At 39.0% G+C, this 14562-nt stretch overlaps 1 protein-coding gene across 3 annotated transcripts in view; it reads left to right on the forward strand.

The window, feature by feature from the left end:
- Window positions 1-14562, forward strand: part of HIPK2 (homeodomain interacting protein kinase 2) — a 152038-nt gene that overhangs the window by 48690 nt on the left and 88786 nt on the right. For all 3 annotated transcript variants that reach the window (XM_088141120.1, XM_088141119.1, XM_007419955.4), the window contains one exon: window positions 12114-13206. In XM_088141120.1, coding sequence (XP_087997246.1) covers window positions 12114-13206 — 1093 coding nt within the window. The remainder of the gene's footprint in view (window positions 1-12113; window positions 13207-14562) is intronic.

Genomic DNA, 14562 nt, shown 5'->3' on the forward strand with positions numbered 1-14562 from the left:
GATATAGTGTGATGCCATGTCACTCAGCCTCTTTTGTCCCCTTACAGATGGCCATCTCTGACCAACTGATATGTTTGATCTGTTCCTGTCTTGCACAGAAACTTGATTTGCTCCAGGTGTTGTAACAGACACCTTATATTTAATCGCTATTGATCAGGAGAGTCCCATAACCCCCTGCACAATGGATCTTGGTTTGGTAATGAAGCAACTAGCTGGCCTGATTCCTAAAGGAAATCTGTTCAGTCAAGCAAAACATATTTAAATTATAGCATAAATTATTAGCAACAGCACAAATCAGAGCTATGAGGAAGCTTATGGCAAGAAAATGTTACTGTTTCTGAATCTTGCTTTTCTTCAAAGGTGATCTCGGTGGTTTGTACCACGGGCACTAATAAGGTTAAAAATGGTGTGAAAACCATTTAGAATTATTAAGGCCTCCATGAATTCCACTTAAACGTTTGGCGCTTCGATAAAATCCTCAGGAAATCTCAGCAGGAATAGTTTTTCAAAGAGCATTTCTAATCTCTAACACCAGAGGAGGGGCAGTGTACAACCGGGAATAAGTAAAAAGGAACTTTGTTTCATTTGCAGATGTATTTATTAGGAAAAGCAAAGGGAGAGTGAGAATTTCTTTACCTACTTAACTTTTAGGAGGAGACCTAAGAATGTTAAGAATTCCTACTTCACCGGAAACTGCAGGCATTTGCTCTATGTATTCTGTGCAACATTTAATGCTGAAGAATAAATCCAAACCCTACCCATAATATTTATCAAACCTCCCTGTCCTTTGGTTTCTAGGAAAGTTTCCTTGCTTGGATAAAGTAGAGCAAAGTCTGCTGTGGGTTTGATGCCCTCTGTAAACCTCCACCAGCGGCAAAAAGAGAAAATACTGTATCCATAGTTGCAATTGCTTTTGATTTTAAATATTTTAAAAGCCTCTCTTTCCTGCTCTGGATTTTTATTTAATGGACTACATCAATGCAGATGTGCAAAAGATGTCTTTATGAAGAAACTGGGCTAAGTATACTGGGGATAAGTAAATTGATGTTTTGGCCCATCACACTCAGGACCACTTGTCATGGTCTGCTGACTGGAGTTGAGTCATGCAATGAATCATAGAATGGAAGGATTGAAAGGTATCTTGCAGATTATCTAATTCAAACACTGCTTTATGCAGGAATGGCCACTACTGCATCTCAACAGATGGCCATCCAGCCTCTGAAAAGAGGGTCCATTTCCCAAGGCAATCTGTTTCACTGTTGAACAGTTCTTACATTAGTAATGTTTTCTGCTATCTAACCAAATCTACCTCTTTGTAATTTAAATCCATTCTTTCTTCTCCTATCTCCTGGAACAGTTCTGAACAATCCTACCCCCTCTCTTAGGTGGTTCTTCAAATACTTGAAGACAGCTATCTCTCTACAATCTTCTTTGCTCCAAATATCATCATCATCATCATCATCATCAAAGCTTACAGTACTCAATGTCTCCAACTATTCCTCTTAAGTTGTTCTTTCTTAAGTTGTTCTCCCTTATCATCTTGGTTGCTCATTTCTGTTCCTGCTCCAGTTTGTCAGTGTCTTTCTAAAATGTGCTGCCAGTTTGTGGAAGTTAGTATTACTTATTTTCTCCCTTTCCTCCTGGACCTCAGGACAGCATATATCACCTTTCTGAGAAAACTTCTATGGCTAAAAGTGGATTTGAATGTGGGTCACGGTAGATTTAATTGAAATTCAAGATGTCTGAAAAGCATCATGCCGTGTATAGCTTACACAATTAATATCTAGCTAGAGTAAGCGTAGGAAAAGTTCATTGAAAAGTTCCCTTGTCCCCAAATTTGCCTGTTCAGTGGTAAAGGGTCATTTGTAACTGTTCTACCTTTTCTCTGGGTCTCTGTATGCCAAATGTTAGCACTTGAGTATAATTTTAATGCAGCTCTTAAGAAAATCAAAACTCTGGCTTAAAAAAAAGACTAAATCCTTATTGAGCTGATCTACTTTATTTCTTAACAGATGCTTTACAATTGTACATATTTTTACTTCCCCAAGTCATATTTGTTCATATTTAATTCAAATAAAATGATAGAATTAGAGAGTTAGAACGAGCCATTTAGGCCATCAACTCCAACCTCGATTCAGGATAATCCAAATTAAAATCCAGATTAAAGCATCCCTAGTCAATGACCTTTTAGCTTGAATGAAGAATAACTTACCATCTCCCTCCACTGTCAGATTTTCAAACATTCAGCTGCCTTCCCGTAACTTAAGACAATTATTCCACATCCACAATTCTGGGATGATAGTGTAGGCTTTTTGTGTGAAATCTCTTCAGGGACTTGAAAAGTGGTGCTTTTATATTCTCTCTCACTTGACTTTTCTCAAGGCTAAGCTTATCCAGGTTGTTCAGTCACTCCTTAGAAAATGGTATCCAGTCCTCTGATCTCTTTCTTGCTGTGCTTTATACAACGTGTTCACCTTTCTCTGAATCGTTCTTGAAGTCTGGTACCTACACTTTGACACAATCAGATGTCAAGTATTTTCCCAGACAGTGTGGGAAGGGATGACTAAGAAGACTAAGCAGAAACTATGAAACCAAGTCAGGCTTATGGGGTGCTGCTTTCTCTCTCTCTGTGGCCAGCTATGAAGCCACTTGTCCACGGATCCTTTAAGAGTGTGTCATATCCGCTATTTCCCAATTGCATTTCTATAGAGTGGACCCTTAATTTGTTTTAGGTGAAGCTCTAAGTGGACCCTTAATTTGTTTTAGGTGAAGCTCTAAACTCTAAAGCAGTGAATGCATGTTTATCTTGAATGAACAGCAGAACAGAACTGTGGGAGGTGGATTACATAGAGGAAGAAGGCAGTAAATGCAATTCAGGTGCCTTCAAGGTATCTATGTGAATCTACCCATGGCTTGGTATCCAATAGGAGCCCTCCCTGTACATATTGCTATCATTCTTAAAGGGATTTCATTTTCAAAAAGGGGGAAATGACAGTTTAGTCTGTGTTTTTATTGCAAAATAAACAATTCCAATAAATCATTATTTTTAGTAATATTCTAAGGTGCCCTCAACAGAGCATACAAGTAAAGATTTCTGGAAAAGAAGGCACAAAACACTGGGCATCAGCCACCTGCCCATTTTTATTTAGCAGGGCCTATAGGTGATCGAGGATTCTTAGACACAAATATTAAGCTTACTGCTGTGCAGCATGCCATCTTCCCTGTTTATATTCCCCATCACAGGGTGTTTTTTGTTAGGAATCAGTGGGGAATGAGATCTTATGTCCATCACTTTTTACTCCTCCTAGGCATGTTATAAATAAAATTAATATATTTTGTTTTGCTTTGTATGCTGTATCTATATGGAGGGCACCCATGCCACTGAGACTGCCCAGTGGTATCCAGCATCTGAAAAGGGTAATTAAGTGACCCCTCCCTAACCATACTCAACACTCCCATCTGAATTATATCAGGCATCATGAATTAACTGCAATCAAAGTGTTAAATGCAAGCACACTGCACATTTCTCCTTTACCTTAGCAAAAACTCTGCTGCACATCTGGGTTTAAAGCTCTCCTAGAGAAATGTATTAAAAAAAAAACATACACCCATTAAAAACCCTTGTGTCATCTACACACAGAGACTTGTATATACTGTTTGGAGGAAGGGAGTATGGAATTCGGGTTGCAGTGATGGCCCATTCATCCATCCGGTCTGTTATAACAGGGAATACCTGGAGCCAAAGTAACAACATTGTATCATTCACAAGGTACTAACAGTTTCTTCTTTGTTACTCACGATCAGGGAACTATTGAGGTCAGTGTTATTGGGGGTGGCTGGGAATATACGTGGAGCTCAGAAAAGAGTGCCAAAAAGGGAACGATGACTCTCTTTTCAGTAGGAAATAAAACCATCATTTGCCAGATATGTTGTTTGTGTCCTAGATGACAAGTTGAGTAATATTGTTGCAGTTCTCTGAGCTCACCATGTTCCTTGTGCTTCCATCCATTGCTGCAACATCATCACCCTGTGGAGATGCAGGAGGAAAGCATCAGGAGAGGGTGGAAGAAAACGGGAAAGAGACTCAGCTTCTGAGTCACTAGAAGGTTTAGGATTTTTCATCACAGTATATTAATATGAAAGGAAATCATCATAAAACTCAGACAAGGTTAATGTGAAGGGTACTTTGGGTTACAGTTTAGAGAAAGTTTGGGGGGCTTAACAGGTGAAATGATACAGAAGATTATCTCCCGCTACCCTTTGCCTAATAAGGAGTGAATTGAGCAGCAGCCTTGCTCTGAAACATCATTTCTTGGATGATTTTAATTGGAAGATGTGGGACTGAATTGGCACACACTGCAGCAGTTTACACATCAGTAAACCATATGGCTTACTAGGATTCTTCCTGAAAGTCTTTTGTTAGTTTTGTAAGTTATGAATTAACTGGAAGGTGTGCATTTGCTTAATGCAGCTGTTATTTCTGAACACAGTTATGAAAAAATGCAAGGAGCCAGGAAGCATTGAGGCTTTGTAGAAGGTGGTGCATATTTTCTTTGCAAGCTGTGCACGTAAGTGGGGGAATTAGAGGGAAGTATGTGTTCACACAGACACACACACACCCAGGCTCTTGGTTCCATTCTACTTGGAGGCTTCCTGAGCTCATCATGATTTCATTCAGTTTTTGTTCCCAAGGTATTTTGCAAGCCTGATTTTTTTTCTTTCAAAAGTTAGAAGATGTGAAGTTCTATTTGCTCTTAAGTATTTAGAAACATTGGCAGCTAAGTGCACTGCTCTTTTCCTCTCCTCTCTTTCTTGGAGAGGAAAAGAGCAATACACTTAGCTGCCAACGTTTCTAAATACTTAAGAGCAAATAGAACTTCGCATCTTATAACTTTGGAAAGAAAAAAAATCACACACACACATACATACATACATACATACATACATACATAGAGAGAGAGAGGTTGTTAACTGTGTAAAATATTTGACTGAAAGCTCCACGCATGGTAACATTTGTATTTATTCTTAACAATGGCATGTTCGTTTTTTTAAAAAAAGCATTATGAAGTCCTTTATCCCTCTAGACCAGTGTTTTTCAACCTTAGCAACTTTAAGATATGTGGACTTCAATTCCCAGAATTCCCCAGCCAGCATGGTTGAGAGAAGTTGCCAAGGTTGAGAAACACTGTTTACTTCCTATATGGTCACCCCTGCCTCCCAGCCCAGCACAGGCCTATCTTCCTGTTCTTTGGCTGGTTGAGTGCATAAGGAAATGTCTGTCTTTCATCCAGTCTGATTCTGTTTGGGTGCTGTCAGAAAGCATGGCTTGATTAGCTCTGCATGTCAGCAGGAATGGAGCCTTCTGGCAATGTTGTATCAGAGGCTGTTGAGCTGTCAGGAAGCCTGGATGCCTCAGTTCACACAGCATGGTAGACTAGACAGAATTTATAGTTTATGTTTATACGTATAGTTTATGGTTCAGCATGTTCTAGGAACCCAACTCTAGTCTTTATATGTTAGGTGAATCAGGCCATCGTTTTAGGCTATAATAGGCTTATTTCTAGGGAGATATAGCATGTTATATGAGCACAGCAACTGTAGTTGGTTAATCAGACTTTAATGTGTTGTGTATTCCAAGACAATATGTAATTGCATGTCGACATGGGTGAATTTCCAGCCTACCAAGTTTGTAGATGGCTGTTGAGAAATGAGTCAGGCTCTGACTGAAAGACATGAAATCCCAAACTCCCCAGTAGCCCAAAGGCAGTGGAGAAAAATGGAAGTGAAAATGTTGAGATTTAAACTCCTGTCCTCTTATACCCGAGGCCTGAAAGTAGAATGAGCCACACACAAAATCCTACTAGCTATTGTTGAGGGCTTTGTCTATCTGCTTAACCATGATTTGGTGATTAAACCACAATTGGCAAAAGGAAGGCTTGTGGTTCAAAATGGCGTTCTAAGCCTCAAACCATCAAATCACATTTTGGTTCTTGAAGAAGTCCAAGAGTCCAGATCAGTGTTTCTCAACCTGGGGAACTTTAAGATGTGTGGACTATTCCCATGCTGGCTGGGGAATTCTGGGAGTTGAAGCCCACACAGCTCAAAGCGGCCAAGGTTGAGAAACACTGTCCTAGACAATGGTATGGTCCAAATCTAATGAACAAGCAAACAGACCTATCAGTAAATAGCAGCCAGTTTGGTTGTGTGACTGGGAAAAATTGGGGGGTGGTGACCAGCATAGCTGGAGGGCACCATGTTGAGGATTAACTGACAACGTAATGATAAACAGACACCAGCCAGATTTAGGAGTCATTTACAAAGCAGAAGTACAAGGCAAGGGTGATTTAACTTAGGCTGTATTTAAGATTTGTCACACAGAAAGCAACAAAGGGATTTCATTTCAATTATGAGCTATTTTTATCTTTGGCTGACAGTCTTTACAAATGCACCTTAATTTGGACAACACCCACTACCTCTTATGACCATCAGGCATTTCTGCCTTGCTACAGATCCACCCAACAGAACTATGCTAAGTGCACTTTAACATCCATTTGACTTACACAGTGACTTGCTTTGCCCCACAGCTGTATCTGGTCAGCTTTATAAAGATGTGCAGGCAGTGTGCTAGTAGAGCTGTAGTCTGCAAGATGGTCAAAGAAATGTTAATCATTAGTAGATTTATGAATGATGTGGGGTGGAGGAAATATATTTTCCCTTCTCTTTCATTCTGCTGAAATACAAATGCTTAAAGGAAATGGAAAGATGGTAGTTTTAGAAATAACAGAAGTAGTTCTTCATATCATTGTAATCTGATGTAATGCAATTAAGGTGAGCCACAGAAACATGTGAGAGTTACCTTGTGTTAAGCCAGTTGTAATACAATTGTAAAATGTAAGCCAGGGTTAGGATTAGGGTTGGTTCACAGTGTGAACAAGACACTGTGGCTTATTCAGCAAAGTATGGTTAAGACAAACTGTGGCTTAGTTTGGTGTCTAGATCTAGGCAAGGTTAAGTCCTCAAGAAAGTAGAGAGAATTTTTGTGGGATGTTGTTTCAGATAAAATATATACATGCATAATATTGGAGAACTGAAAATGTCCTAATGTCAGCGATCTTCTGTTGCACATTCATTTAGAGCTCAGTCACATTACAGGTAGTCCTCGCCTAACAACCACAATTGGGACCGGAACTTCTGTCACTAAGTGATGCAATTGTTAGGCAAAATATCACGTGACTGCATTGCTTAGTGACTGTAAGCCAAGCTATACATTGCAGGGTAAAAGAGCCAAAGTCACATTACTAATGCAACTGCTGGGAAGAAACAGGATATGTTCCTAGCCCTATATCTGGCACTTAATACAGAGTTGAAGAGGAACAAAATTTCCTTAAGGCCAAGCTAAACTAGTTCTTTCCCCACCCCCCTCGGTTGTATTTGTGACATCTGCAGCAGACAATTCCTCAGCTTCTTATTTCTCTATCTCTTTTATGAAATTTGGGTTGTTATTGACGGTAACTTCTGGATGCTATTGTACTGAGTTACCTTTTTGTATGATCACCTTTACTGTTAGGAGTGTCTTCAAAACAATAGGCTCAACTTTGCAGCATTTCTTCTCCATCTCCAGCTTTGACCTGGGGCATGGGACAACATTTGAGAGCAAGACTTTCACAGTGGGAATAGTTGATCAGTCTTCTATTTTTCTGGGAAACCTCATTCTCAGGGCCTGTACACAGCTGTGCATTTGTGAATAGCTGTACCATCTTTCTATTTTAAAACCTCCAGGTTGTACTGGACTCTTGCCCAAAACAGCCTGCCTCCCTTTTCCACAGTTGCAAACCCTACATTTGTAGCTTCTTAGCAAGTGCTCCCACCATGAATATCAACGATAAAGCTCACTTGTCTTTTCAACCTTTTTGTAGTTCTTCCACAGTTGCAATACTAAACCTTGGTGCCTGGCACTTGAGGATGTTATAATCACAGTAGTTAGTGTATCACATTCATTCACGTGTAACCCTAGAACATAAGTTGTACGTATATGGGAAAACATATAGTCGGACTTCAGAATCAAAAGATGCTTCAGTGTAACTTCTTCCTAAATCTTCACAAAATACCATACTGTACCTTTTAAGACTAGCTCCTAATTACGGCCATTCCTGATATCCAGGAAGACAGTGCAATGGCGAAAGCGCTACCCCAACAGGCCTGCCGAAATACAGATGGTGGCAAAGAGGTTCAGAAAACATGACCTGTTCCATCTAGTGGTTGTCTGGATTTTGTAGCCCAGATTTTGTAGACGTAGGAGAGGACACTTACATTTTGGATTCAGTATGAAATTGTAGATATCACTATGTAATCCATGAAATGGCAGGGATAGCCACAACCAAACAAACTATATTATGCCTTAGGTTTCTTATACATTATTTTATTCATTTAATTTATAAATTGAAAATTAATTTTAGTAGATCACATTAATTTTGCTATGCTAAAATAATTAAAAGAAGATAAAATAAAGATATACACAACAGTATTAGCAACTTCAAAATTAATAATCATGGATAATAAGAAAGAAAGAGAAAAGTAAACAGAAGCCTGGACTGTAAATCAGTTATTTCCACACATTTAATATATGTTTTTAGATACTTAATATTGGTTTTCTAATTTTTTTTCTGCGTTCTTTTAGTTTTGGGGTGTTTCTCCCCCCCCATTCTTGATTCCATTTAGGGTTTTTGTAATTCATTAATTGAGTACGTAATTGTTTGTTTACCTTTTGTATTTTTGCTTATTTTGCTTATTATGTTTTGTTATAATATATAATAAAATGTGGGAAGAAAAGAAAAAAACGTTTTATTACTCATCAGTGTCTGCCTAAAGTAAATTTATTATAACTTGATGACCCAATTCTGAATGTGGGAAGCATATCCTCTGAAAAGTATATGGGGTGATGTCAAGTGATAATAAAAATTTGCCTGAGGTATTTGAAATAGGAAGGATTATCCGTGCAAGCAGTCACTCAATTTTCCATTCTTCAAATGATAAACATATGTGTATATGTGAATTTCTCCTAATTACATATTATATATTACACTTAAGGGTATCAGTGTCAGAAGAACATTGCAGAATAAATATTGTTCGGCATCTATCAGATTAATAAATATGATATTAGTTCTATACCGGTAAGCTATGAAAATTAGAGGAAGCCAGTCTTATTGTTTATTATTTTTATTGTTAATTCTCATTGCTGAACAACTTCCTTGCCCCAACTTCAGACCAACCATCAGGGGCCATTTCAAATTTTGTGGAGGGGGAGACGGATAACAAGGGATTTCTGTATTGGCTAGAAGGGAACATTCAGATGAACCCAACCTATTTGTAATTATTCAAAACTATAAGTTATAGGAAATTAATATATTGTAGGAGTATTTGTTATAAGCCAATAAATGAAACACAGAACAGTATGCATGTGTGGAAAATCATGGAAAATTAAATATAGTGAATTCTGGTTTCTCTTCCTTTCTCCCCAGATCTCTCAGCAGCTATTCCTATTTATGGCTAAAATTTCCTATTGAACTTAAGATTTCAAACAGAGCTGATCTGAGTTTAGCTCCAGAAGATTTTATGGATTTTCAGGTCAGGAACATGTGAACACCACAGCTGTCTGGAACAGCAATTACTTAACTTATACAGGTAGTCCTTGTTTAGCTAGAAGGGACCATTCAGATGAACCCAACCTATCTGTAATTATTTGAAAGTATAAGTCAGTTATAGGAAAGTAATACCTTGTAGGAGTATTTGTTATAATTGTACTATCCTTATCCAAGAGGTCAGTCATCTTATTTTTAAAAGCACATGGATTGACAGATATTGACAGATATAGCTGGCGCATAGGCTGGTTTAATTGTTGGCCACCAGCAGCACTTATTGTGCAGAGCCAATATGTTGGTCACAGATGTAGGCCTGCTGATAAGTAATCATGTGAAAATGAGACTACCTCCTTCCCTGGTCAGTTTGCACAGTTCTCCTCTGTCAAATGTTTGAAAAGTATCCATCATTAGGAATGGAACTGGATGCAGACTAGACAGAAGTACTGTTAGTATGTAATACATCTATCTGGTGTTCTGGAAGCCGTGAATTTTCCCTGCAAGATCAGGTTTGTATATTGGGAGTGCTTCTAGATTCATCTTTTTCATTAGGTTTTTTCTTGCCTGAGGTCCTGGATTAGGAGTTTATTTATTTATATTTCCAATTTGTCACTGCCTATCTCACTGCCAAGCGACTCTAGGCAGTGGAAGAGATCCCATCCCTTCTATAGATTCTGTATATTTATGTCTTTTATTTACTTGATGTTTCTGCTTTTTGCTAGTACCTTGTCCCTGGTCTTGGATTAAAAAGTGCTTTCCAGACTTCTCATCTGCTGATCTCAACCTAGATTTTGTCAACAGACACTATCTGGTACCTGCCTTCAATTCCTTAGACAACAATCTGCTATCTACAGCTTGGATATGATGGTGTCCTGTTAATCTCATGTTGAAACATGCTGCTTGTATGTTTGCCTGTGAAGGCTAGAATTAGTACAAAATATGACTGTTATGGTATTGATGGGAACTGCCATTATGATCATATTGTGCTACTTTTGTGTTGTATTTCTTGCTTTTGAGTTGTTTGGGGACACCAGCTGAAATGGCAGGTGTTCATCTCTAAAGCCTTCCATGTCTTGGAACCTGAAGGAATACCTTCTTTTGTTTCTTCTTACCCAAACTGCTGATTCAGCACAGCTTTTGTGATGTCCGTTTGGAGTATCCTCTCCAGGGCTACCCATTTGGTAACTGCTGTGATATCTTCTACTCTCTCAGGCGTCTTATCTTACGTTAAGTAGTTTTCTCTATGTGGTATTTTATTTATATCTAATACACAAGCACACACACTCATGCCATAGACACGCACAGTACTTATTTTAGTCTCTGTGTTGTTATTTCATTATGTTTTACATTGAGGTGAATTTTGCTTCAGTTTTTATTCGTTGACTCCTTTGTTTTTATTCTCAGTGGCTCAAGTGCTTTTTGCTCTAGTGTGATGAACACAGCTAAGAAATAAAATAATGAATTCACGATTAATTGCTCCAGCATCATCCAGGGATTTAGTAATTGATCTCTTTCAGTTTTCTGTGACTGCTGGGTGGATCCTTTTGACTCATTTTTTTAAATTACTATCTATTCGTAATGATGTCACTGCTAGGAAGGCAGCTTTGATTCAAGTTGATCAACCATAAAAGTAACATTAAGTAGATGTCTCATGAGTTGCCAAATGAGGGATAAAATAAAATCCAGCTTCATGACATATATTTTCAAGTAATACCTTTTTTCCTAGTGCAGCAAATAGCCTTTTAGGATTACATTGAGAAAATGCCATTGAGGTGAAAATATTTAAACTCTTCCCCAGTGTTTTAGTCGTAATATAGACCCTTCCCCACCACATAACACTGTGTCTCTCTCACACACACTTGCATTGATAGATAGTCCTGCCATGGATCTCTAATATCTTGGAACATTTACATTTTGTAAGATGTCATATTTTGTGAGATGGCGGCTATATAAATATAATGAATAAAAATAAAATAAATCAGTAAATTTATCTTCAAATTTAGTGACCCTTGCTAGTATTTAGAAACCTAGTTAGATATCCTTAATTTTCTGCCTTGAACCAAATATAACTTCTGTGACACTAGACAAATGAGAGGTTTTGCATTAACAGAAAAGCTCTATCACTCCTTTGTCTGGTGATAGCCTAGAGAAAACAGAGTGGCAAAGAAAGTAGGAAGGGGGGGGCGTTGTCTTGTGACACCTGAACATTTTTCCTAAATAGCTTAAGATGACTCCCATCATTTATGTTTTTCATAATCAGTTTTTTTTCCCAATCATACTGATGTGCATTGTCTGAACATATTGGCTGAGTAGATGTTATTGGGATTTTACATTTTGTGACTTTTGTTCATTGTGGATTTTAACTGTATTGTTATTGGTTTTAAAGGTTAAAATGTTGTATATAACCTTGAGTAATTTGGGATTAATGTTGTCCAGTAGTACAACTTAATTATCATTTCCTCTTGTCTCCCGATGCAGGTATGGCCTCCCATGTGCAAGTTTTCTCCCCTCATACTCTTCAATCAAGTGCCTTCTGTAGCGTGAAGAAACTAAAAGTAGAACCAAGTTCTAACTGGGATATGACTGGGTACGGCACACATAGCAAGGTCTACAGTCAGAGCAAAAACGTGCAATCTTCTCAAGCGGCCGCTGCCATCAATGCCTCTCTCCAGATTCCAAACCCCAGCATCCCTTATGAGCAGACCATCATCTTCCCAGCCAGCACAGGGCACATTGTGGTGACATCCGCCAATAGCACCTCTGGTGTGGTTGCAGTATCTGGGCAGGCATTGGGTGGACCACACAACCTGATGCGTCGAAGCACTGTGAGCCTTTTGGATACCTACCAAAAATGTGGACTTAAACGGAAAAGTGAGGAAATCGAGAACACAAGCAGTGTTCAGATTATTGAAGAGCATCCACCGATGATTCAGAATAATGCCAGTGGGGCCACAGTAGCCACCACAACGACGTCCACTGCCACATCCAAAAATAGTGGCTCCAACAGTGAAGGGGATTACCAGTTGGTACAACATGAAGTGCTATGTTCCATGACCAACACATACGAAGTATTAGAATTTCTTGGCCGTGGTACCTTTGGGCAAGTAGTTAAATGCTGGAAACGTGGCACCAATGAAATTGTGGCCATCAAGATCCTTAAAAACCATCCTTCTTATGCCAGGCAAGGTCAGATAGAAGTAAGCATCTTGGCTCGGTTAAGCACTGAAAGTGCAGATGATTACAACTTTGTCCGAGCCTACGAATGTTTCCAGCACAAGAACCACACCTGCCTGGTTTTTGAGATGTTAGAACAGAACTTGTATGATTTTTTAAAGCAAAACAAGTTCAGTCCATTGCCTCTTAAGTACATCAGGCCAATATTACAGCAGGTAGCCACAGCTCTCATGAAATTGAAAAGCTTGGGTTTGATCCATGCTGATCTCAAGCCAGAAAATATCATGTTGGTGGATCCATCTCGGCAGCCATACAGGGTCAAGGTTATTGACTTTGGTTCTGCTAGTCATGTGTCAAAAGCTGTGTGCTCAACTTACCTTCAGTCCAGATACTACAGGTAAGAGTCCTCTGACAAATGGATTAGACTATATTATTCCTTGAAAACTTTTAACCCTGCGGATAAACAGATGGAATGCTATTTGATTCCTTATGCCACTTAATCTTGTATGTCTATGGCAATGTGAAGTAGTGGTCAAGCGGCATCAAGACAACATAGCTCTTTCTAGCCTGCCACAGTCGCGGTGCAGAAAAGTCTGAGTTCCACCTCTAGGTCCTTGTGGCCCTTGGTACATTCTTCCAAAGCAAGATTCTTATAGTGTAACATGTTATTGGATTATGCTATAAATAGTTTGTCCATAAGGTGCCAAAGGATTCTGTTCTTTTAGATCTAGCAGACTAACAAGGTTATGACTCTGGAAGTAATCGGTGATGTGATTCTTCATCCTGATAGGTTTGATCAAAATATACCATGGGCATTCTCACTGTGTCTCGCATTTTAAATGTAACAAGTTGTTTTGCCTGTAAAAATTCAGGTAATGGCAGCTGTTATGAAGGCCCTGGCAGGATACACAGAGGTCTGATAGACCCGTTTGTTAGTCCTGTTGCTCTTCACTGTCTTTTAAAATCCAGATTTCAAACACTGGATGGAAACAACTGTTCAGGGTTGGGTAACAGTTAATTTCTAGATTGGGTTGCAACAGCTGATTTTAAATGTTTTTTGCTCTGTGGAGGAAGGAAAAAACCACCACCCTCCTTTTGCTTTCTAGAAGCTGTTGATTAAACAAGGAGAGTCCCTTTTGCACAGGAATAAGCAGAATGTAGATTGGGCTCAACCAGTTTCCGATGCCCAGTGATATTTTAAGAACGGCAACAAGTCAGAGGTTTCCCTGCCTCCTGCTACAATTAGATTGCACTGACGCAGAAAGCGGGGAGAAAAAGCAGATGTGAATATTGTGTGTGTGCTCTCTTCTGATGCTAAAAACACATTTTTGAGTTTTAATTCTTGAGGCTATCCCCTTGACCTGGCTACTATTTTGCTTGTGATCCTTGTGGGCGGCCCTTGAAATTTGATTTTTGGTTTGTCTTTTTCAAAACATTGATCAAGACTGAAGTCCTATTCAGGGTCAGTATATTTCTGCTGTTCACATATGACAGCTCTTAGGATCGCAGTTAACAAGCTGGACGGAGGGGGGATTTGTGATAATTGGAATATTACCTGTGATACTTCAGAGGCATCCCAGGACCCCAGAAAGATTTGGAATTTAGGCATCTATAAAAGATGAGAATGAAAAAGGAGAAGTAATGTTTTCTGGGAAGAAGGCATTGTGGTATTCGAGCATTCTAGCCATGGTATCTGGGAAACTCCTGATGATGTTTGTGTCTCTCTGCAACGTTGTTTGCAGGCTTCCAGATT

Source organism: Python bivittatus, unplaced genomic scaffold (genome assembly GCF_059951505.1).
Source record: "Python bivittatus isolate LINGU-HERP-01145 unplaced genomic scaffold, Pbiv_v1 ctg000330_np1212, whole genome shotgun sequence".
Classification (NCBI taxonomy): domain Eukaryota; kingdom Metazoa; phylum Chordata; class Lepidosauria; order Squamata; family Pythonidae; genus Python; species Python bivittatus.